The 24,795-nt window shown below is 40.6% G+C and overlaps 1 protein-coding gene across 3 annotated transcripts; it reads right to left on the bottom strand.

The window, feature by feature from the left end:
• Positions 1–7,156: 7,156 nt before the first annotated feature.
• LOC125963842 (UDP-N-acetylglucosamine--peptide N-acetylglucosaminyltransferase 110 kDa subunit-like) lies at positions 7,157–19,572 on the bottom strand. Of its 3 annotated transcripts, none has more exons than XM_049707413.1 (3): positions 16,147–19,572; positions 10,276–10,306; positions 7,157–9,214 (listed from the first exon to the last, which is right to left on the bottom strand). In XM_049707413.1, exon 1 carries the CDS (start codon positions 19,542–19,544, stop codon positions 16,404–16,406), a length of 3,141 nt encoding a protein of 1,046 aa, XP_049563370.1. In that variant the 5' UTR covers positions 19,545–19,572; the 3' UTR covers positions 7,157–9,214; positions 10,276–10,306; positions 16,147–16,403. The 3 variants fall into 3 exon arrangements, with proteins under 3 accessions (XP_049563370.1, XP_049563368.1, XP_049563369.1); XM_049707411.1 differs by lacking the exon at positions 7,157–9,214 and adding an exon at positions 15,367–15,411 and having other exon boundaries at positions 9,594–10,608; XM_049707412.1 differs by lacking the exon at positions 7,157–9,214 and having other exon boundaries at positions 9,594–10,306.
• Between the last annotated feature and the right edge of the window lie 5,223 nt (positions 19,573–24,795).

A 24,795-nucleotide genomic window follows, 5' to 3' on the forward strand; every position in this document is an offset into this window, starting at 1 on the left:
CGCTGTCAGTAGGGGTGGAGTCCAATTTACAGCTGCACATCCCAGGACTCAGTCACTTTGGGGTTGAGCCATGCAGATTAATGCACACCCATCGTGCACCAGAGCCAGCAGCTGAATTTAGGCTTTTAGATTCAAACGAAATTAAGCCATGACTCTTCAACTTCAGCTCCCATTTCGAGGTCAAGTTCCTCCCCTTAAGGCCTTATTTTCTCCTCAGCCAGTGTTCTCCTAATACAAGAGGCATTTTTCTTTTCTTTCCCAAAGTCCTTCTTGGGCTCCACATATCTTTTTGAGTCTGATCATCTGTTCCGTTTCCTCTTCCCCAGGAGAAACGTGGGTAATGACCTCTGTTATACTTCAGAATCAAAGGTGCTCTGCAAATTATCTGTCTAAAGTTATTATCACGCTGCACGTAGATCTTTGGTCTTGAGTGCATATTAAGAAATACCCTCATCTTTCACTGTTTCTGGCATGATTACAAATTAGCGCTCTTCTAAGGGAAGGCCTAGAGAGCACAAAAATGATAGCTTTATGAAGAGACTTTGTGATAGGAGATAGCTTGATAAAAAGGATTGAGCATTGGAACTCGGGTCCATTAGCAGCTCCGTCACTGGCTAGCTGCAAATATTTGAGCAAACCACTTAATTCTCTGGTCCTCAGTTTCCTCATGTAAAATAAGGTGTCTAGGGATGAATAATTTCTGCCATTTCTTCTAGCCCTGAGACACTCTGACACAGAAAAGAGAAGGAAAACTATTTTGTTAAGTCTTTCTCTAGTAAGAGATCCTTGCCACATTCCAGCACCATCTCTCTTTCTCAGACTGGATTTCCAGCAAGGTGGTGGAAGGCCCTTACTGGGCTAATTTACTTTGCTTTTGGTTTAGATTCCTCTGGCACATTGTGTCCAGCCTGAATATTTTACATGGTAAGCCATATCATCTTTTATCTTTTATTTATAGTGATCCTCATATTAATTTCTCAATAGCAGCTCGTGAGGCAGGAGGGACAAGTCATTGATCTTCCAATTTATCTGCTACTCTTACATATCCTGAGGTCGAGGCAGCCTGGGGAGATTGATGGAGCCCTGGCACCTGCCCAGCATCTGTGTGTTCCTCATGCATGAAAATCAACCACAGGAAACCGAAATTCGACAACTGGCAGCAATATCAGCCACCTCTGTACTAAATATAACAGGCCATTCTTTAATAATTGAACGGGTGTTTGGGATTCGGCAATGAAAAAGGGCCTGTACGAGAGCGCCAGTGGAATTCTGGACTGGCCAGAAGCTCGTAGATTTGGGGAGGGGGGTGGAAGTGGGGAGGCTGTTTGCAGATGTCAGCTTCTCATACGGCAAACATTCTTATTCCTCGATTCTCAAGCAAGTCACGATATAGAGTAAGCAATACTTCCTTCACTTTTTGTAAAGCCATATCCTTTTTATGAAATATTTTTTTAAATTCTGCGAGAAAAACAACAGATCCTCCTCAGGTCATGTTATTGCCCAACAATGGGAAAGGAAATGGTCCATGGAGCTGCATACACTACACTGGTCACCGATCCCAGGTGAACAGTTGTGGCCAGAGCTCCGAATCACTTACAGGTCCTCACAGGGACAAACCACTAATCAGTTCTTAAAGGAAGGTCCTCATTCCTTGTCATGGCTGAGCAGCGGCTTCCATCAGGCCTCCCTGTGGTCTCACTTGTCTCGAGCCCCCGACAGCAGGTTAACCCTGAGCTGGTTACCTCTTCCCACTGCCTGCTCCTCAGGTAACCTGTCCTGTTAAGCTCAGGTGTTGCAGACTTATTTGATCATCAGCTTCGTGTCTGTCTCGATGAAACCCACCCGCTGAGGCTTAGCTCTCTCTTTCATAATCTGTGGCTGGGGAAACAGGTGCTAAATGTGAAGGCAGAGTTTCCCGTGTGAGGCCACATATATGATGTTGTGGTGGCAGGTCATCAAAGAGCCCACGTGTGGGGCTGATGCAGAGCTGTGTGTAAGCAGAGCTTCCCCATCACCAGCCTGTAAACTACCCTGTGCCCTTGGTTATTACACAGCATGCATACTGTATAGACACACATATTATCTCTGCTTTTTTTTTTTTATAATAGAGTGATTAATGATGTCCTCCAGGGCTAAACTGGAGTATCAAGCTGCTCAGAAATTTCAGGCAAGCATTGCCAGGAAACTGTTTACATCGAACAAAAGGTGTTACGAAGATTTGGAGTGTACATGGTGTTTTAGCAATGTTATGATTTTCACGGATGGAGCCTCACAAAGGGTTCCGCCCAGTGTGCACTTTCTCTTCCACTGATAAACAGAGGCTGAGTGGATCCCTTTGAGTGTTGAAATCACAATAAATATATCAGATGACTAATCTCATCTAGGACCATTGTCTGATATAAATAGACAATAAAAATATAGAATTCTTCTAGCAGGTTTGAACCCTTTATACATTTCTTGATTTTGATTCTCTTTGCTCCTTGAATTTAAATACCATTTTCCTTTTTGTTCTCTAATCAGGCTTCATTCCACAGTCATTTATAGGTATTGATACATAAAAATTCAAGTGGAAACTAATTCCTCAACAAAAACGAAGACATATAAAATGTCATATCATCTTGTGCAAAGCAGGTCAGACTCACTCAAGATGATGAGCATATTTTCCGGACAGCACCTCACCCAGTGTTATTATTAGCAGTGTGGTAGAAACAGGAGGAAGAATAATATAATAAAGTAGTAGTAATGATAGTGTGTGCTCCTACGGCACACGACCATCTTCAAAACCTCTGTGAGTGCATTGTTTCCCTTGACCTTCAAAATAATCCTATATGTTAGGCAGGCCTGGTGTTCTGATTCCCATTTTGTAGATGAGGAAACTAAATTCCAGAGATATTAAAGCAATTCACCCAACTAAGAAGCCCAAGAATCAGGGTCTCTAAGTACAGGTCTAGGCTCCTCCTCATGGACTGGTGAGACATAAAGTAACAACACTAATAATCGAGAAAGAAACCAAGAACAACACATCCCCAGAACTCTCCTGGCAGGAGGAGTTTGAAGGTAGCTATTGTTGCATGAGGTTTATTAGAAACTAAACAAGAATTCTGGGTTTCAGTAAAATGTGTCAATCCATGGGGTAAAGTGTAGGTAATTACAAAATGGAATCCATAAGATGTCATACAATTTGAAATTTGCCTGAAAATAATTCATATTTGGAGAAGTAAAGGCCAGATATGTCTTGAAACTGTTTAAAAACATAATCCCTAAAGATGTATCCTGCTTGCCTGTGTTTTATAGCCTTAGCTGCAGAGATTATGTGAACTCTTTGGCTGTTCCCATCTAAAATACTATTTTTTATGAGAGGAGCACTGCAACCTATGACTATTTTATGGAAGCAGAGTTCTGGAGTATTTGGGGCCCATACACAGGAAAATCACTTCATAGTAAGCACATGAATGAGGAATAATGTAGTGTGGAGGGTCAGGATAATTGATGTCAGTCATGAGGAAGGGGGTACTTTCCAGCCATAACTCTCCCTGCTGGGAGACTGTCCATTTCTAGGTGCCTGCTCAGCACTGGCTTCATGCAGTAGAGCTCAGAGGCCCTGCGGGGGAGGGGGGGGTGGAGGGGTGGGGTGAGGGAGGTCAACCTGGTGCTGGACCTGTAAAAACCTTCTCTCTACCTCTGAGAATCAGGAGTATCAGGTGAATGATTTAGGCAGCCAGAGGTTTCTACTCAGTAAAAGTTCAACCATGTTAGCAAATCTTTGAAGCGTGACCAATAAAAATACATAAAATGGCTGGATACAAGTGTGCAAACAGCCTAAGCTTACTGCACACACAATTATCTTTGGTTTATTTACATGCCCTTCCTTAAGATGCAGCCTGATGTTACCAAATGAACAAACTGTAAATATGCCAAAGTGAATCAAGCGGTATAGAGGAGACAAAAAACGAGAAAAGTGATAATACAAATTCAAATGATAAAGAACAAACTTGATGTGCCTTTAAAATGGCCAAGTAGTCCCTGAAGAAGAAAATGAATGAAGAATTCTAAGGCAGAACAGCAAGAAAGAGTGTTTACTACCACTAAGAATATTAATAAGAACCTGAATCACTGGTTATTTAGGAACTCAGTAAATTTTCTTTATCTGAACGAAAAGCTACCTAACATAAATCCCAGAACTGTGGAGAAACATGCTTGTCAAACCTTTGCAACAGCTTGGGACTCTCTTATATAAACTTTGGGAGACTATTAAACTTGAAGTAGAAAGCCCTTTGAAAATAGATACTTATCTGTTCTACCATATTCATCCCCTGTAGGACAGTTGTGATTCAAAGAAAATTAAATACTGATTTTTTTTTAAAGTAGAGAAAACACAGCACTTCAAAAGGCTTAAATCTGGAAGCATTTCAAATATGAGGTTTAGGATTACTAGTACAGTTGCCTAATCTCCTAATTACTTGAGAATGAGGGCACTTTTATGTATCTCTCTTTTTGGAATCACTGGAAATATCAATTAAACATAATAAATTAAGAGAATCTCCCTTGGGATATGAGATCATATTATATAAATGATGACCTTCTGCCAATGGTTAACAATTCTTCTTTATTCAATCCAGAGAGGTTTCCTAAGCCCAAGAAATTTGGTAGCAATAGTTTAGGGGTCTTTTAAGCATTTAAGAGATGCTACAATCATTAGAACTGCATTTATCTTTGAAAAAAGATGATTTCTGTATATGTCATGTTTACCATAGTGACACCAACAAAATCTTTCAATCTCCACAGAGAACTTCCAATTTTCTTTCCCTCCTGCTCTTGCTATGTTTGCACAGTCTCACTGTGCATGAAGCGTTGAGAAGGTATCTCACCAGAGTCACCAGCAGCCACAGGCAAACCACTTATCACCAGATACCACCGTTGCTATTGGGTATCAGTGCAACCAGAGACATGTACTAGAGGCTCTGATGGGTTACAGTGGGGCTGGGATCCTCAAGCACAATGAAGCCATAGAGGTTCTGGGTAGATGGAAGGTAAGTTTTATTTTCTCCTTTCCTACAACATGTTGCTAGAGGGATATCAAAAACTATTGCTGAAATACCAGTGAATCCTTTTTTTTTTTAACCTTTTATTAAGAGTCCCATCTCTTTTAAGAACTGGGATATATTTTTTGAGGGAAATAAAATATAGGAAAATTCAACTGACAGAGATCATACTGTACTTGACTTTTCTGTTCTTTGCTACATTTATTTGTTGAGACACACGTCTGTTCTTAGCCTTTTTTTAATGGCTCTGTTAAATAGAATGGACACACAGTACACTGCACAAACTTAAAGACAATTTAAGTTCTGAAATATGCATATACCCATGGAACTGCCAACACAATCAAGAAAAGGAACATATCCATTACTTGCAAGTGTTTTTATGCCTCATTCATAAAGCCCCTTTTTATCCACACATTCCACCCCTTCACATCCCCAAGTGACCACTGATATGCTTTCTATCATTAGACATGTGTTTGCATTTTTCTATATTCTTGTGTGGTTTGCCCCTGGGGTGGATTACCATAGTGGGGGGATATTTGAGCCTTTCCCCAAGTCATTAAAAAACCTCCAGCGAGTAGCCCCTTGTCCTCTCCAGGGAGTGGGGGGAAAGGATCTTTAATCATAACAATCCTGGGGGGAGAAATCTCAGAAATAAGACATCTGCTTCTGTGCCTTGTTGTTTTGCAGAATAGCAATGATTGCTTTAGCAGCTTCTATTGCCATGTGTGTACAATAAGTAAATGAACATAAAATTGAATGAACGCATAAAAGAAGGATAAACCCACCCAGCTTAACAAATCCACTCTCTCACCTGCTGTGCCCTGAAACATGAAAGAAAGAATCACGGGATCATAAGGATTAATAAAATAACAGTCTCTGTTAACAATATTGACAGGAGGTATAAGGATAATTTGTCTGATGTGGGACCAACAGCTTAACTGCTTAATTCTTTTCTTTTTTTTTTTTTTTAAGGGCAATTCATTCATTTATTGTTTAAAGATTGCAAGACAACATCTGAATTTCTGTAGCACAATTTAAATGTTTTACTTTTTTGATAAAGCAGAGTATAATAGAAAAAACAATTCGTTTCCAGTAATATCTATATCTCTATTCAGAATTAAGTCTTCCACAGACATGTAACCTGGAAACAGAAGCCTGTTACAATAAGCAAAGCTTCAACAGAGCTGCTACTTTTCGGGCCAGGGAAAGGTTCATCCCTATAGGAGGAGGATGTGCTATGTAAAATGGCTGCAAGGTCACAGCCTTGAGGGCGCTGGAAGTCTATTATCCTATCCCACATTAAGTAGTTTGGTGAACTTCAAACGTCCGTTCATCTGCAACCAAGCTGGCAAACTTTAACTGATATTTCAAGCAGGTAAAAAATAAATTAAAAGAAAGCCTTACACTGATGTTCCTTGATTTACACTGTTAAATGGTTCATTAACATGTAATTCTGGCTAAGAATTACATTTGAGACTCCTTGCTCAGATTTTGGTTAACAGTACAAATCTTTCAGAAATTCAAGTTCTTATTAATCAATAATTTGTCAGCTAGGATACATTCAGGCATCAGCTGCAACTACAGAATAGGTGCACTGCCTCAGCGCTTTGGAAAGACATAATCTAGAACACTACTAGCAGACAAAATATCTGTTACTAGACAGCATAGGTGCAGTACAGCAAGACAAAAACATATATTCATGTGTGCCGCGGACCAGCCGGAGAAAGAGGATTTCACCGCCCAGGGTCAGAAGGGAAGGGGTAAGGACTGAAAGTGGCACCGACGGATGGGGTCAGAAGGACCAAGACAACTGATGGTTGCAAGGCAAATTTTATTATGCTACAGTTGCAGATTATATAGACTAGAAAAAGGAAGGCTGCCAGATGGTGGTTTACATTATCTACAGACTGTCTCGACTCAAGGTTAACTTCCCTGGGAGAAAACCCATAAACCCAGAAGCATCAAAAATAACCTGCATGTGCAGGGGGGAGACAGCTTTGCTTGTCTCATTTTACATTCTTTCTGATCTCTGGGCCCCGGTGATTTATCTCCCATGGAATGGAACAAGGAGGGAAACAAGTAGGGACAGTCCTTTCGAGCAGTGGCGGCATGGCTGGCATGTCTGTAGCCTGCTCTCAAGGCTGACTGCTTCCCACAGGTCCCCCTTTTTTATTTTTTAACTTTTGCTGCAAAATAATTCCATGAAGTTTAGTGCCGAGAGTAGTATACTGTTGCATGAGGATACGAAACAGACATGAGAAGATTACCATCAATAATAGACAAATTATGGCCAGGGTAATAAATCCTGACAACCTTCCGGTAATCCAAGACTGAGGGTTTAACCACTTTAAATGGTCCAGTAAAGTTTGAATTACATCTTCTGGCGAACTATCATCAAGATGTGCATTTTGTATATCCTGAATTTCAGCATTTAATTTCTTAAGATCAAGACTAATATTTATCTGACCAAACACTCAGCAGATGTATTTTTACTTTTTCCCATTCCCAAATACAGTCATTGTACTTTTAAGGAGTAACACACATCCATGTATACTTTGCATGACAAGCTAAACGCATCCTCAATTTTAATGCTGCCATCTGATCTCCAATCCCCAAAATTGCGTTTTTAAATTCATCTAACTTGTTATTAATCTGTAAATCTAGGTGACTTTGTAAAGATAAAGCAAGACTGGTATGTTGAGATAACTGATTAGCAAAGTGAGCATGATGAATACTCTGTGAAAGAGCAAGACCGGAAGTAGCCGCGGTAGCAGACAGAGCAGCCGAGGCAAATAAACTTACTATTAGCCACCCAAGAAAGCGTCTCCTTCTCTGCAAGGCTTTAGAGAGTTCCACCCATGCCTGTACTCCAGTATCTTCATACCAAGGTTCTCTCAGATGTACAGGCACCATAACATATATGGGTTGCTTTAGTATAAGCACAGATTGCGTTCCTGCAGAAGGGAACATACAACTGCTAAAAATACAATTATCACAGCTAATATTATATCCTCCTTTGGAAGAATTACCAATGTTAATAGAACCAAACAAAAGTGTATATGGAGGAGCAACACAAGTTATAACAGGTGTATTGGAATAAGTTAGAGCTAGTTTCCATATATCCCAGTTCTTTTGAAATGTGATAAACCTATCTATGATGGGAATAGAAGAGATAAGAATTGACATCTTGGTATAATCTATAGTACACCATATTTGGTTATTATTCCAAGATGCATTGCAACGTTCAAAACTGGATCCAGGAAAGTTAACGGTCATAAGGGGAGGAAATTGATTTTTTGATTTTCTGTTAAGCATAGTAACCTTATGTCCAGCTATAAATATCCCTTGTCCTCCAAGTAAACGCTTCATACAGAAATAATTTCCTGAATCTTCACCTGTAACCTTGGCTATAGTAACAGCGGAATCCCTAAGTGGTGAGGCGTATGAGATTTGACCTCTAATATTAAGAGGTTGCCCATTTTATACCAAATGATGGTATCCTTAAGATCCTCTCGTCAGCTGGTAGCCGGGCATGTAAGAGTAATGTTGGTTCCTGTAAAACGAAGGATGCCTGGAGAGCCTGACAAACTAATTGATTGATCTGTTCCCTCATAAACATCTGTATGCTCATAACTAATAGCCTTTACACATCCAGTTTCCAGATTCAATGGGCTAAGACAGACAGGATGGGTACTAAACCAGTTAGTATAATTTACAGACATATTGGTTTGTTTTATATTCCCAATAAGAGGCCCATAAACACTTATCATTGTAAAATACAGGAAACTCTGCTTCAGACCAAGATATGGGTTGTAATAGTGGAGGATCAGGTACATAGGCCCAGTCAGTTGCTGCATTAACAGAGGGAACACATGAAATGGTTGCCAACATAGCCAAAAATAAAGTTACAGGTGTAACAGGATTATTCTGTTGTTTCACTGACTCTTGAGCTCGTGAAACCAGTTGTTTAATTTGTCCCCAAGTTGGAACATCACTCCTTTGAGTCGTCCTGGCAAGTGGTCTTCTCTTCCTCTTCTCTTTCTGAATCAACACTGTCAGATTTTCCGGAGAGGTGCAGAGCTTCTTCATCTTCTGAACTAGTTGTGAGCTGTGGCGAGCCATCTATTTGCTTGACTAAGCGCTCAGGAAACCAGCAAGGTCCAGGCGCTGATCTGGGAAAGATACACACGTGACCACGTCCCCAAATCAACACAGGATCAGGACCACGCCAAGTGCTGGTTAACGGAACTTTCCAGAGGACCTCCGGAGATTGAGAGGCCAATTTTGGCTCAGCCACCAACCTTTCCCCTGCAGAGCAGCCAAATTTGTCAACAGTGAGAACATTTAAAATAAACAGAGCATGATTTATAAGGTTATGTGGCGTTGTTCTATACAATTCCCCCCTTTTTATTTTTTCAGTAGTTAGCTTTAAAGATCTATTTGCACGTTCTATAATACCTTGTCCTTGAGGGTTATATGGAATGCCTGTAATATGGGTAATTTTGTAATGAATTACAAAATGTTGCAAAAGCAGCACTAGAGTAAGCGGTCCCATTATCTGTTTTAATAATTTTGGGAAGGTTCATGAAAGCAAAACAGTGTAATAAATGAGTGATAACATGTTTAGTAGCTTCTCCGGTCTGTGCTGTAGCACAGAGGAAACCAGAGTAAGTATCGATAGTGACACGAACAAACTGTAATTTCCCAAAAGGCGGGATATGAGTAACATCCATTTGCCATGAATGTCTAGGTAATAATCCACGAGGATTAACAACATAATGTGGAACAGGAAGGTGAGGTAAGCATTGTGGGCATTGCTTAACAATTTGTCGGGCGGCTTCACCAGTAAGGGAAAATTGTGTGTGTAATGTAGCCGCCGACTGACGGTGTAAAGTGTGCAACGGCTGTGCTGCTTGTGAAGCAGTTTGATCATAACTTACCATAATATGAGGGTGTCCAGGACATGGACCATGACTATCAACAGTATGAAGATAATGAATGCAGTACATTAGCCATTCTTGACAGCATGACGAATGGAAAGGAGGAGTGTGGTAAATTGGGACATGTCCTGCTTTAGGGAAAAGAGATTGAGGAGGAGGAGTAACTTCAACTCTATTCTTGGGAGGAAAATGTACAGGATAAAGATCACGTTTAGATCGAGTTAAAACATCTGCAGTCGCATTAAGTTTAGTCAATGGACCAGGCAAGTTAGAATGAGCACGGATATACAGACCTGCAACAGGACCATCGTGGGAACGAATAAGCTGTTGAAGCAAACGAAAAGAGGATGATAATTTAGGGTTATTAGTATGTCCTATGGTCGCAGTCTCTAGAAGAAATCACAAGCTAATAAGATATTTACTATCAGAAAACAAATTAAAGACATAGAAGGCAAATGTTTAAAAGACATAATGACAGCATACAGTTCAACATACAGTTCAACTTCCTTCCTGAAGTCAAGGAAGTTTCTTTAATGAGGTTTGTTCCGTCGTCAATGATTACAGTAGCCACTCCTGAAGAAGAACCGTCCGTAAAAACCAAAGGTACATGAGGAACAGGCTGTTGCCTAATTATAGAAGGAAAGATATGAGTTAAGTTTGCTGAATTGGATCAATTTATCAGCAGGGTAATGGCATTCCAAGGTACCTGAAAATCCTGCAAGAGCAAGACCCCATTCATTACTACGTTGAAAAAGCCAATTTTGTTGACTAACTGAATAAGGGATAATAATTTGAGAAGGTTCTATACTTATAGGTTGTAAGCATCTAGTTCTACCTTGCATTACTAAATTACTAATAAGTTCATAATAAGGGTTAATAACTTTAGAGGGTGTAGTTTTCATATGAATCTATTCAATAATTCCAACAGTTTGCCATAAGACGGCAGTAGGCACATGAGGAGTTGGACAAATTATTAAGAAAATTGGAAGGTGAGTATGAATTCTAGTTAGATCTATTGACTATTTGTAAAGCTTGAAATCCTTCTGGAGTCATAGAGCGTGAAGAAGGAGGATCTGAGTCACCTTTAACAATATCAAACAAAGGCTGTAATTGAGCAGTAGTAAGTTTTAAGGAAGGCCTTAGCCAATTAATATCTCCAAGTAATTTTTGTAAAGCATTTAATGTTTTTAAACTATCAACTCGAATTTGCAGTTTTTGAGGCCTAATAGTAGTGTTATCAATATATTTTCCCAAATATAAAAATGGAGATTGTCTTTGAATTTTTTTTGAGGCAATGACCAAGCCAAATGATTGTAAGGACTGTTGTAAAAACTGAAAAGCAGTCTCTAATAAAGAAATATTATCAGTGGCTAAAAGTATATCATCCATATAATGTATGAGATATAACGATGGAAACCTTTTTCTCACAGGAGTCAAGGCCTGAGCCACATATTTTTGGCATAATGTAGGACTATTTGCCATGCCCTGAGGCAATACTTTCCATTGAAATCTCCTCATGGCTTCCTTAAAATTTAAGGCAGGCAAGCTAAAAGCAAAATGTTTTCTATCTTCAGGAAACAAAGGAAGAGTGAAAAAACAATCTTTTAACTCTATAACTAAAAGATGATAATTGTGTGGTATGGCTGTTGGAGAGGGTAGGCCTGGTTGAAGAGCTCCCATTATTAGCATAGTTTTATTAACAGCTCTTAGATCCTGTAATAACCTATATTTTCCAGATTTTTTCTTGATAATAAAAATAGGAGTACTCCAAGGACTACTGGAAATTTCTAAATGCCCTAATTGTTCCAGTACTGATTGTTCTGCAGCTTCTAATTTCTCCTTTGTGAGGGGCCATTGGTCCACCCATACAGGGTCATCAGTCAGCCAAGTAATTGGATCAGCAGTGAGTGGAGGAGAATCCAAGGCCCCTAAGAAAAACCCAAACCTTGTCTATCATTTTTTATTTTCACATCAATAGGACAGACAGTTCCTTGTTGATTTGTTCCCAGCCCTTTTGTGGGAAGAAATCCTTGATCCAACATCATATTAGAGACTTGAGAGTTTGGACTATAAAGTAATACTCCCATTTCTTTTAATATATCTCGGCCCCAGAGGTTTAAAGGCAGCCCAGGCAAAACATAAGGCTGGAAGTATCCTGAATGGCCCTCACTATCTTGCCATAATAATAACTGACTACTTTGCATAGGAGAAGAACTTTGTCCTATTCCTTGAAGTTCTGTAATAGTAGGACTAATGGGCCAACGTTTAGGCCAGTGTATCTGCGTCATAACAGAGACATCAGCTCCAGTGTCTAACAAACCTGAAAAAACCTTTCCATTAATGGTTCATTTCATTTCTGGACGTTCTTTCCCTATCTTCTGAATCCAGTAGGCAGCATTAGACGATCCAAAAGCCTTTGTTTCTCTCTTTTGATGTTGTAAAATTTGTCCATGAAGTACAAAGGGCAAAAGTAGCAATTGTGCAATTTTATCACCAGGAGAAATAATTATTGTATTTTTAATAGTTTGTGCCATGACTTTTATTTCTCCTTCATAGTCAGAATCTATGACTCCTGGCATAATAGTTAAACCTTTCATGGTGACACTACTTCTTCCCAATAATAGTCCCGTCAAACCCTTGGGTAAAGGTCCACAGATGCCCGTAGAGAGGGCCTGAGGACCCATTTCAGGAGTTAATACATATTGGGCGGAGGTACTGAGCTCCAGTCCTGAGCTTCCTGGTGTTGCTCTGGAGAGCGAGGATATTGTATGTTTCTGTTTTTGGTTAATGTCTGATTGATAATTTGAGGAGGATACACAAACATTGCCCTTATTATTTGTTGGGGCCGGGGAAGGCCCCGGGAGGAGTTCCCCGACAGTGGTGTCCCATCCTTGTGGGCCACTGAGCAACAATCTTGTGCCCAATGTTTTCCCCTATTGCATTTAGGGCATAAACCAGGGATTTTCTGACCATCTGGAGGTTTTTGAGTAGGGAAGCAAGGACTAGGCTTAGAATTAAAAGATCTACATTCTCAAGCAAAATGACCTGCCTTTCCGCATTTAAAACAAGTCTTTGTTTTCTTTTGATTGTTTTTGAACCCCACTTTAGTTAATGCTGCAGCCAAAGCAGCACGCTGTATATAAGTAGGCCCAATGCCTGCACAAAGGCGAATATAAGCCTCCAATGTTCCCCGTTTTCTCCAAGGTCGAATCGCAGCCTGAGACGCATTATTAGCATTCTCAAAAGCAAGCTGCTTAACTACAATTGTACCAGTGAGTCCGTCCACAATGAGTCTCCCCACCGCCTGTGACAATCTATCTACAAAATCAGCATATGGTTCATCAGGTCCCTGTCTAATTGTTGAAAGGTCCTCAGTTTTGTGTGTAGAAGGTCATTTCCTCCAGGCTTGTAATGCCAAATGATTTATTTGAGGATAAGCAACAAAGGGATAAGTTAATTGATCTTGTAAAGAAAGATATTGTCCTTCCCCAATCAGCATATGATAATCAACTGGAATATTATGGGCAGCATTCTTTTCTGCTTGTTCAGCAGCCCGTTCATAAAAATCAAACTTCCATATTAAATAATCTCCACCATTTAAACAAGCTCGTGCAATAGACTTCCAATCAGCGGGGGGAAGAGCTTCTCCTGTCAACCATAGCAGCAGTAAAAGGAGCAGTGGGCCCATATTGAGCACAGGCAGATTTTCAATCTTTCAAAACTTTAAAAGGGAGAGCCTGATGCTCCCTAGTAGCTTGTTGAGGATTATTAGGACCAGGTCTTTCTATGACGGGACAACAGAAAATAGGATCTTCTCCTCGTTTTATGGCTCCTTGTACAGCGCGCTGCAAGGGACTCAGCATTTTTACAGACGTAGATTTTTGAGGAAGACAGTCCTTATTAACCTGCAGCTTTTTCACTGACTTATCTATCACAGCCATTAGGAAACCATCCTCAGGATAGTTCTCTCTTTTATGTTTACAAGCCTCATCTGTTAAGTCAAAATGTTCCTCTTCATCTAAACTATTGAAATTAATTAGCTCTTTCGGTTTAGGAAGCGGCGACACAGTAGCTGATAATACAGTCTCTCCTTCTGTCAGAGGCTTATGTTTTTCTGACTTTACATTCAAATCAACACTATCATGAGAAGAATCTAAACATATTTTTATCAGATTCCACAAACTATATGTAACAACAGGAGTATGAGTAGGCCCTCGAGACTCATAATAATTTTTTAAATCTTCTCCAACTTTCTGCCAGATTTCTATGTCAACAGAGCCGCCATCAGGAAACCAGGGAGATACACCATGGATATGCTGTAAAAATTCAGTCAACTGTGAGGTAGAAACTTTATTACCCCGAGCTTTAAGCATCGAAAGTAAAACCTGAGCAAATAATTCACACTCCTTTGAGCCCTTTGGCCCCATCTTATTTTACTTCTGACTATTGCCTCATGGCTCTATTAGTTTCACTTTTACTGGTGGCCACACATATTTTGCATAAGGGTTCTCTTACCTGCACTTTCTTTTTCTTTTAATTGCCTCACGCTTCAGGTCCCTGTTCGAGTGCCACTTGCCGCGGACCAGCCGGAGAAAGAGGATCTCACCACCCAGGGTCACAAGGGAAGGGGTAAGGAACTGAAGTAGCACCGACGGATGGGGTCAGAAGGACCAAGACAACTGATGGTTGCAAGGCAAATTTTATTATGCTACAGTTGCAGATTATATAGACTAGAAATCGGAAGGCTGCCAGATGGTGGTTTACATTACCTACAGACTGTCTCGGCTCAAGGTTAACTTCCCTGGGAGGAAACCCATAAACCCAGAAGCATCAAAAATAACCTGCATGTGCAGGGGGGAGACAGCTTTGCTTGTCTCATTTTACATTCTTTCTGATCTCTGGGCCCTGGTGATTTATCTCCCATGGAATGGAACAAGGAGGGGAACAAGTAGGGACAGTCCCTTCGAGCAGTGGCCGCATGCCTGGCATGTCCTTACTTGCTCTCAAGGCTGACTGTTTCCCACACATATGTTGCCTTGTTTAAGCCTCAAGCCCTCGATCCTTTGCTGAAATACAATAATTTCATTCCTATGGTTTTCAATACCAAAAACTCAACCTCCAGGAGGGCTAAAGTCTAATTTGTACTCCAAACCAAGTAGCAGTGCAGTTCACTACTACTGAGGCTGGATCCATAAAGACTTCAAGACCACGTCCAGAAGACAAGTTATTATATATAATACCCTAGAAGGTCTGAAACATAATTATCATATACATAGCTGGTCCTTCAGAGCTTTTTACCTATAACATGTTTTTTGATGAAAGTTATTTAATGTACTGGAGATAACTGTGACTTACTGATCAAATATTTGAATACTTATACTTACCTGGGATTTCATTTCTGCTGAAAGAAAAAGGAAGAACAGGACTCACTAAAAAAAAAACAAAAAACTTTAGAAATGAAAGCAAAAATCTTAACACACACTATCACTTTTGGAAGCAGCACAGAGGGGCAGTCACCGGTAAAACACTGGTGAAATAGGTCAAAACTCTGGGTCAAAAATCCATTGTCGTTATCATCAGTGACAGTACCACAACTGTGCCCTTCAGAATTAATAATCACTCCTAAGGATCTTCATTTGGCACCAGATGATGCGTTTAAGAGAAATACTCTGGGAGGTTTTGAATCAGACTTGGTTTTTTGTTAGCCAAGTTACAGGAGAATTTTTAAAGTGGGGGGAGGGGAAGAAGGAAACGGACCAGGAAAAGAATTTAAGCCATCATCTATAAACCAACAAAGCACTGATAGTTCCAAACATTATGTCAGAAACTAAAATGACTGATATAGGCTCAAGTGGTTTCTAAAACCTATAAAAAGACTACACCAGCAAAGTCCCCATTTATCTGTAGAGTTCAGAAACTAAAACAAGGAATATTTTAGCTTAAAACCTTATCTCAAGAGAATCATATACACTTCACATGAATAAAAATACCTGAAACCAAACATTTTTAAAAGCTCCAATACCCAAAATATAAAGAAAAATATTAATCCAGAAGACTCAATCAATCCATGATAATCACAAAACGGCTGGGCAATCTCTATCTCCCTTTCACACTAACCATCCATCCCATGGAAGACCAAGGGAGATCAGACCTTCCAGACTTACCTTCCAGACCTTCCAGACACCTGGCTGCTGCAAAATTCTATGGAGGCTCCTTGTGGAACAGCAGTTTCCCATCTCTTGTGTCTCTCCCTATCGTGATCATGATCATGCAGGAAGCAAGTCTGGCTGTGCTATTTCTTATCATTGTCTGTCACCCATCTGCAGCATGGTATTGTACAGATAAGGAAAAAGTAGTTCCCTTTCCCCCAGAAGGTTGAGGCTCAGGTACAGGGTAATTCTCCTGTGCACACAGTCATTATTTAGGCCGACTCAGTGACCTCAACAGGCTTAATCATGTGATCAGGTTTGTTGCCAGCTGCGTAATGCTCCCACATCTGTAGATAGAGCCGCTCTAGGTCCGCTGTGTATTGTTTGGTGTTGAACAGAGGGCTAGATGTTCTCTGCTTCCAGACTTTGCCACGAAGTTTCTTGAGGTATTCTAGATCAGTTCCCAGTTTCACAGCTATGTCTTCATATTCTTGTCTATTTTTAGCAATAAGCTCAAGACAGCCTAAACAAGTGAGCTGGGAAGCTGCAACTCGGGAAGCAAGAGTCTCTCCTGGCATAGTCACCATGGGTGTCCCTGACCAAAGGACATCCATCCCTGTGGTGTGTCCATTACAGAGTGGAGTGTCCAAGCAGACATCAGCCAGCTGGCCTCTCCGAACATGTTCCTCTTTAGGAGCAACAGGTGAAAAAATGATACGGTTCTGGGGAAGGCCCATATTTTGTGCATACTGTTGAATATTAGGTTCTCCTACTGCTGGAAAACGCAACAGCCACAGTACACTATTGGGAACACGCTTCAGAATATTTGCCCACATGTGCAAAGTAGATGGGTCAATTTTATATAACTGATTAAAGTTACAGTACACAATGGCACCTTCCGGTAACCCGTACTGAGAACGTGTGGTTACAATAATGGTACAGGGAACCTCCTCTCCAGTGGCAGCCTTAATGTTGATCTGGGTAGTTGCCAGTCCATTGCTAAGACTGAATCCATTAATTGTTATCTGAATTTGTCCTCTGTTAATCATTTCAATAACTGCCTCTGCAATAGTATTCATAGGAATGACAGGCATATTAAGAGCTGTATTACTGCTGTCTGCGTTGTCTCCTCCATCAGGACATTTCATCTTGACAATTTGCACATCTGGGAGACTATCAAGAAATGCTTTGAGGTCGATGCCATTCAGCACAATCCGATTGTCATAAATGTGCCCATTGGACTGAAAATCGATGACTGCTTTCTTCTTCAGGTGAGGGAACATATTAGCATGATCACCAATAAAGGAAGTATGGGGCATATAAGCCAGTTTCTCAGAATACTGCTCAGCAACTTCAGCAGGTGAAGTTTCCTGATCAGTGATGATATAATCCATGAAAAGCACGCCACTGGTCCCAGGGTAGCCCAGCCACATTGCCTGAATAGGAGCTGGCCTGAGAGCAAAGAGTTCATTTCGAGCACCCCTGGTATAACCATTCATATTTACAAGGATGTGTATACCATCTTGATGGATGCGATCAGCTGCTTTCCCATTGCATGGAATCTGAGAAAGATCAATGAAATATTGGGCTTCTGCCATCACCTTCGCTCGGAAGTTTGTGCCATCATCTGGGCTCAGGGCATAACAGAATACCTCAAATTTATCAGGATTGTGCATGCCTGGAATAGACTGCATAAGATGAGAAGTAGGATGATTCCCAAAGTCAGAACTCACGTATCCTACACGCAGTCGACCATCACTGAGCTTCAAGTCTTTTGGATGTTCGTACGGTGGTTTATGAAGGACACTGATCTCATCCAAGCAGAGGTTCCCGTGGCTCTCAGCAATAGCCTTCCTGAAGCCATGAGAAAGAGGATAGAGCATACTATGATGAGGCTGCACAGAAGGCAACCTATTCTTCTCCAGCTGGTCAGCCACAATGCTGACCAACTTCTTCATTCGCTCATCATAGTCTGTCCAATCACAGACAATCTGCAGGCAATGAGTCAAATCACAATAAGCGTCAGGAAAATCAGGTTCAAGCTTCAGAGCAGTGCGATAAGAAGCAATTGCTTCTGGAATATTCCCTGAATACTTGTGAATGGAAGCCAGATTGCTGTGGGCATCCGCAAGTGCAGGGTTAATATGAATGGCACGAGTATAACACTGCAAGGCTCCCTGAACATCCTGCATCTCCTTTAGAGTGTTTCCCATGTTACAGTAGGCATCAGCAAAGGTAGGACTGATTCGAACAGCCTCCCTATAATGCATCAGAGCTTCCTGCAGTTTTCCCTGCTGCTGCAATACACTTGCTAAATTTGAATGGGCAACAGCAAACTCTGGGAAGACTTCTAATGCTTTACGATACAAGCGAACTGCCTCTTCAATATTTCCCTGGTCTCCTTTGATATTGGCTAGGTTATTCAGAGAGTCTGCATGGGTGGGACACAGCCGCAGAGCTGTATTATAACAATCTTCTGCTTCGGCAACACTGCCCTTCTCTTCCAGAGCGTTGGCTAGGTTGCAGTAAGCATCAGGGAAATGTGGTTGCAACTCAATAGCTCGCCTGTAGGTGTCTATTGCCAGATCTATCAGGCCTTGCTCATAGTATACACAAGCCAGGTTGGCACGTACCACTGCATGATTTGGGCTCAAGCTTAGGGCACAAAGGTAAGCTGCCACAGCTCTGTCAAAAATCCGTGCCTCTTTCAAGACATTTCCTAAATTGATATAAGCATCCAGAAAATTGGGGTCAAGGGTGACAGCCTTTTCAAAGTGATGAATTGCAAGCCAAATCTCCCCTTGTGCATTGAAAACACAGCCAAGATTACTCCAAGCTACTGCAAAGTTCGGTTGCGTCTCCATTGCTTTCAAATAACACGCCTTGGCTCCTTCCAAGCGACCCAAGGCCTTGAGCAGGTTCCCCAGGTCACTGCGAACACAGTACAAATCAGGATTGCACTGAAGAGCAGAGACGTAAGCTTGTACTGCCCCTTCCATGTCGCCTGCTGCTACCAAAGCGGCTGCCAGGTTAATATAACCATCGATGAAATCTGGTTTGAGATGCAATGCATGCCGGTAATGCTCAATTGCTTCCTGCAACTGCCCTCTTTCCTTATACACATTCCCCAAATTCGAATAGGCTTCTGCCAGAAGAGGGTTCTGTTTAATTGCCAGAGTACTAAAGTGGGCAGATCTGTCCAGCCTTCGACACTGGAAGTGTAGAGATGAAAGTAATAAAAGTACTCCAGTATTGTCTGGCTCTTGTCTCCACAGCTGCATGCAGTGTCTCTCAGCTGCCTCAAAATCACCTGATTGATATTCTCGATGTGCCAACTCAGCTAACCCCTGGAAGGAAAGCATACGTTTCGTTGGTTCTGTGCTGTCGGCCACGTTGCCCACAGAAGATGCCATCTGGAGCTTCTGGAGAGAGTGAGAAAAGGGGGTAATTGAGTCCCACTGCCGCCACTACTGGCAAGAATGTTTCTAGAGGTAGCAAATACGAGGGCAGCAGCCGTACCACTGCTTTGGCAGGCTTAAGCGGCGGCGACAGTTACAGGCACCGAACCTTAGGAACTCTGGTTGGTCGTCTAACTCTCACGCTCTTGAAATCTTAATTCTTAACCCTGCCCTCTTCCACCATTTTTCTCCTAATCAGGGAATAAAAATTACCTATACACTTGCCTTAGAAGAAATCAAAAGTCAGTAGTCCAAACACTTTTCAAAATTTTGTTTTCTGCCCAGTCGGAAAGGAAATACATGATTGACTTTACTTCATCATTCATATAGTCAATGTGGAAAACATTAGGGCCGTGAATTTCAATACAGTAAGATCAGAAAATTTTAAATTGGCCTTCCCAAACCACTAATAAGTAACCGATGTTGTATATAATGCTAAAATCTTAGAGACTGAGTTTGATATTTTAAAAGTTCTGAAAGGATTAGCTAATTTCTCCTCATCATATTTCTCATGCCTCAAACCTGAGTATTACTTTTTTAAAAATAAATTTATTTATTTTTATTTATTTATTTTTATTTTGGCTGCGTTGGGTCCTCAATGCTGCGTGTAGACTTTCTCCAGTTGCGGCGAGCGGGGGCTACTCTTTGTTGCGGTGCCCGGGCTTCTCATCACAGAAGCTTCTATTGTTGTTCCACAACTCTATGGGTTCCTTTTTAGGTCCTATGAAGAACCCTAGAAATTAATTCATGTAATTATAGGTTTTTGCAAAATTGTCAAAAGTGAGATATTTTCACTTCCATCAGGTAAGACCAGCGTCTCTTTCTTTGCCAATTTTCCTTCTATCATATTCCGCTATGTTGGATCATATTGGAATGGCCATAGGCTTTTTTGAAATCTGGCTAAGGAGATTTTCTTTTGTTCTGTGGTACGCGGACCTCTCACTGTTGTGGCCTCTCCCGTTGTGGAGCACAGGCTCTGGACGCACAGGCTCAGCGGCCATGGCTCACGGGCCTAGCCGCTCCGCGGCATGTGGGATCTTCCCGGACCGGGGCACGAACCCGTGTCCCCTGCATCGGCAGGTGGACTCTCAACCACTGCGCCACCAGGGAAGCCCTAAGGAGATATTTTAAGTGAGGCTATTATGTGATTTTCAGACACCACCATATGTAATTGACTATATACTATCCCATTACAGGAATAACTTCCAGTACTCATACTGACTACTCTACTGACTTAACTAGCACAAGACACAGAAGCATAAGGACAAAAACCACCTTACAATATAGCCATGTCTTGCACGTCACAGCTCTCAAAGCATGTGCGTTTGAAGAAGAAAAAAAGAACTGAAAAGTACAAAACCAGAAGCTATTCTGTGGAAAATTATTTCAATCATCAGGCATGTGAAAGCTAAGTCAAAGATTCAGTTTTCATCAATGCTTAGTCAAAACGGAAATTTTCTTCTGTCAAGAATATACTCCAGAGGCTTCCCTGATGGCGCCGTGGTTAAGAAGCCACCTGCCAATGCAGGGGACAAGGGTTCGAGCCCTGGTCCGGGAAGATCCCACATTCCACGGAGCAACTAAGCCGGTGTGCCACAACTACGGAGCCTGCGCTCTAGAGCCCGTGAGCCACGACTACTGAGCCTGCGAGCCACAACTACTGAAGCCTGCGTGCCTAGCGCTCGTGCTCTGCAACGAGAAGCCACCGCAATGAGAAGCCTGTGCACCGCAACAAAGAGTAGCCCCCACTTCCTGCAAGTAGAGAAAGCCTGCGCACAGCAACGAAGACCCAACACAGCCAAAAATAAATAAATAAATAAATAAATAAAAGAATATACTCCATCAACAATGTGTGTAATGGAATGGTGTGAATGAGTAATTTATCAGAATTCCTGTAATGCACAAACCTATAGCAGTACTGAAATCAGTAATGCATTTATAATAGTGAATATTTATGAGGAAGTAATCCATAGAGGTTTTCTGAAAGTTAACAATGAAAATTAATGTGACATTATCAATAATAAATTGTGAAGCTGAAATAAACTTTTCTAAACTATTAATAACTAGAAGCAAATTCTAATCAACCATGTTACAAGAAATCTGTCTATAAACTACAAAGTTTATTTCTTAAAATTTTATTTCGAAAATATATAAACTGTCGTATGAGGAGGCAGTTAAAGAATATATAGCTAAAAGAGTGGGGGAAAAGTTTTATAGAGACACATCTGGCAGTAGTTAATTTTTAAATGTCATTTTTCTAGATTTTGTGACACCTATAGTATTGATATTTGAAAGCATTTAAAAAATTGTAATTTGAAAATTTGCTACTTCCAGGTAGAATAAAATATTTGGAAGCAAAACAACATTTCCACTGAGAAAAACAAAAAAAGCCAAATAAAATAGCCAGCATTCAATCAAAAAGTTCTAGACAAACCAAGAGATAGAATCATATGACTAAACTTCTAAGAAAAGAACAGATAATACAAAAATATTTATATAAGATATTGTGTATCTTTATCAGGAAAAGTCTTTATCAAGAAAAGACTTTAAAATCATCAGAATTAATATTATATTTTATTTGTATATTTATATATAGATATTTATATAAAGAACTTAAAGATAAAGCCCTAGTTAAGGCAGTGACAATAGTAGCAGTGGGAGTGAAAAGAAATGGTTATATTCAAGCACATTTTGTCAGGAAAAGTCCAAGATCAAATGTCTGACTGCACACATGGGATGGATAGACGGAGTGGGAAAAATCAAAGTTAACTCTAGAGGTTCTAGTGAAGATGGGGTTGCCGTCACCCAACCCAAGGGGCTGCGATCATCCCCAAGGTCTAGGAGACTCAAAGGGAAGGTCATGGTCAGAGGCAAAGTTAATTGGTGGGAAAATAAGACTCCCAGTCTCTCCATCTCCTTATACCAGTTTTTTTTTTTAACATCTTTATTGGAGTATAATTGCTTTACAATGGTGTGTTAGTTTCTGCTTTATAACAAAGTAAATCAGTTATACATATGTCCCCATATCTCTTCCCTCTTGCATCTCTCTCCCTCCCACCCTCCCTATCCCACCCCTCTAGGTGGTCACAAAGCACAGAGCGGATCTCCCTGTGCTATGCGGCTGCTTCCCACTAGCTATCTATTCCTTATACCAGTTTTGTTTTTCTGCTCATATACGTAGCAGCATTTCATTCAAGGGGAATGTCATTGATCTGACTGGTCAAATTAAACAACATAGTTCAAGGCATATTTACAGTGGTTAGTTCCTCCACAATTTAGAAAGTCACATTCACAATTTCCCTCTTCCTACGCCGTGGAACACATTGGACATTCCTCCGAAGTTTCCACTCCACAGAGTGGACCAGAGATGACGTTAGCCCAGAACTGAGAGCTTGGCATGAGATGGTGTCAGCCCCACGTAGAGCTCTGGCATAAGTTATAACCCAACCCAGCTCTACAGAGAGCTCTGCATGGAATCCTGGGAGTAAACTCAGCCATAATAATGGGATTCTGTTTTTCATTTGCTTTTCTTCCTTGCTTAACTTTCCCTGGCCACTCTGACAAACAAACTTTCAGGCATTCCTGGGCCACTCACTAACTTTATTCCATTTAATCTCATCCAGATTCCCAAGAAAATTACTAACTATAAGGAGGGAAATTTGGAACATGGTGAGTTTTAGATGCCTGAAATATACAGGTCATTGAATCCAGTTAAGTAGCAAATTATCTGGATCTCAAATATGCCAGTAGAATAGCAGACTAAGCTCAATTTAATGTACTCTTACTGGAGACACATGTAAATTCTGGGTCAATTTTGAAAAAGTTGAAAGCACATAGCTGAGATTAAAAGAAAGAAAGGAACACCTGCATGTTTCAGAAAGTAACAGAGAAATTAAATCCAGAGAAAGAAGAGTGGACTGATGTCTGTGGGTTCCGTTCCTTAGTATAGGCCTTATGTAAATAGGGGCTGGAGCTAGAAATCTAACATTACCTTGAGGCCAGGAATTTAGACTCAGGATGGAACAATATTGAGAAGTTGGTACAGATATCCTACAGAAATTTCATGAGGAACTGCGTAGTCCATTAAGAGGGCCAAGGGCGGTGGTGAGGAAGATTGATATCTCTTGAAAACCTTCAGGTACAGAAAACATCAACACCTCTGAAAAGTAGGCCTGTCCTTCCCAGCGTTGTGATGGCCAGGTTGTCACTAACCTGTAAGGCCCTGTATGAATCAGAAACTGCAAGGAGAGTAATTCAAAGAAAAACAGATGCAGGATGGGTGTGGCAATAAATCCTAGGACCCTATCAGAAACAAAATTAAAACCACTCTAAAGGGAAATTTTAACAAACCAGAGCAGATAGTATCCTAACCAGAAGAGAATAATAATTCTGAGGAAGTTACTTTAGTTATTTAAGTAATATTCAATGCATTTCCATGGCCAGGCCCTTTTGAAGAATTCTAAAACATATACAAACAATTCGTTTACATCTTATATATCCCACCATCCAGAGCCAAATTCACTTAAGTACTGTACTGGTGGAAATTGGGCAGCACTATGGAGACAATTAAAAGGTGTTTACCATCAAAAAACGTCAAGGTAAGAAAGATAATGTCTAATTTTTAATTATCCTGTGGTTTACTGAAGTCTTTTGGAAACCCAAAATAGAGAAAACCTAGGAGGCAATGAAGACTTAAATCTTTAGAGATTTATCAACTCATCTATAAAAGCTTTATTAATCTCTTCTTTTAATAACATGCCTGAGAGGTATAAATGTGTCCAGTGATAGGGTTGAAGAAGCCTGAGAGAATTTCAATTGTTTACTATTCTTGGTCAGCTATTAAGCCCTTTCAGGAGCATCTTGATTTTCATGGCATCATCCAACAAAAAGCAGGATATTTTACAGAAAGTCCTGGTCCACTTTTTGGCTTGCTTTTGTGTTTATGTTTTTGGTTTTCTCACATTGGGCGGTACATTAGGCTACCTATTGCATACTCCCTCATTCATGCATGCATTCATTCAAACAATATTTACTGAGTTGAGATATTTAATTAACACCCAATAAATGATGTTTAGATGAATGAATGAGCTTTTTATCAAAGTAAGTGTAAGTACTGAGAAAAATTACAGAATGTATGATCCCAGCCCCACAAAAGCGTATAATTGTGTTGAGGATATAACATATGCTGGTGAAATAACTAATATAT

This window comes from Orcinus orca, chromosome 3 (assembly GCF_937001465.1).
Source record: "Orcinus orca chromosome 3, mOrcOrc1.1, whole genome shotgun sequence".
Classification (NCBI taxonomy): Eukaryota; Metazoa; Chordata; class Mammalia; order Artiodactyla; family Delphinidae; genus Orcinus; species Orcinus orca.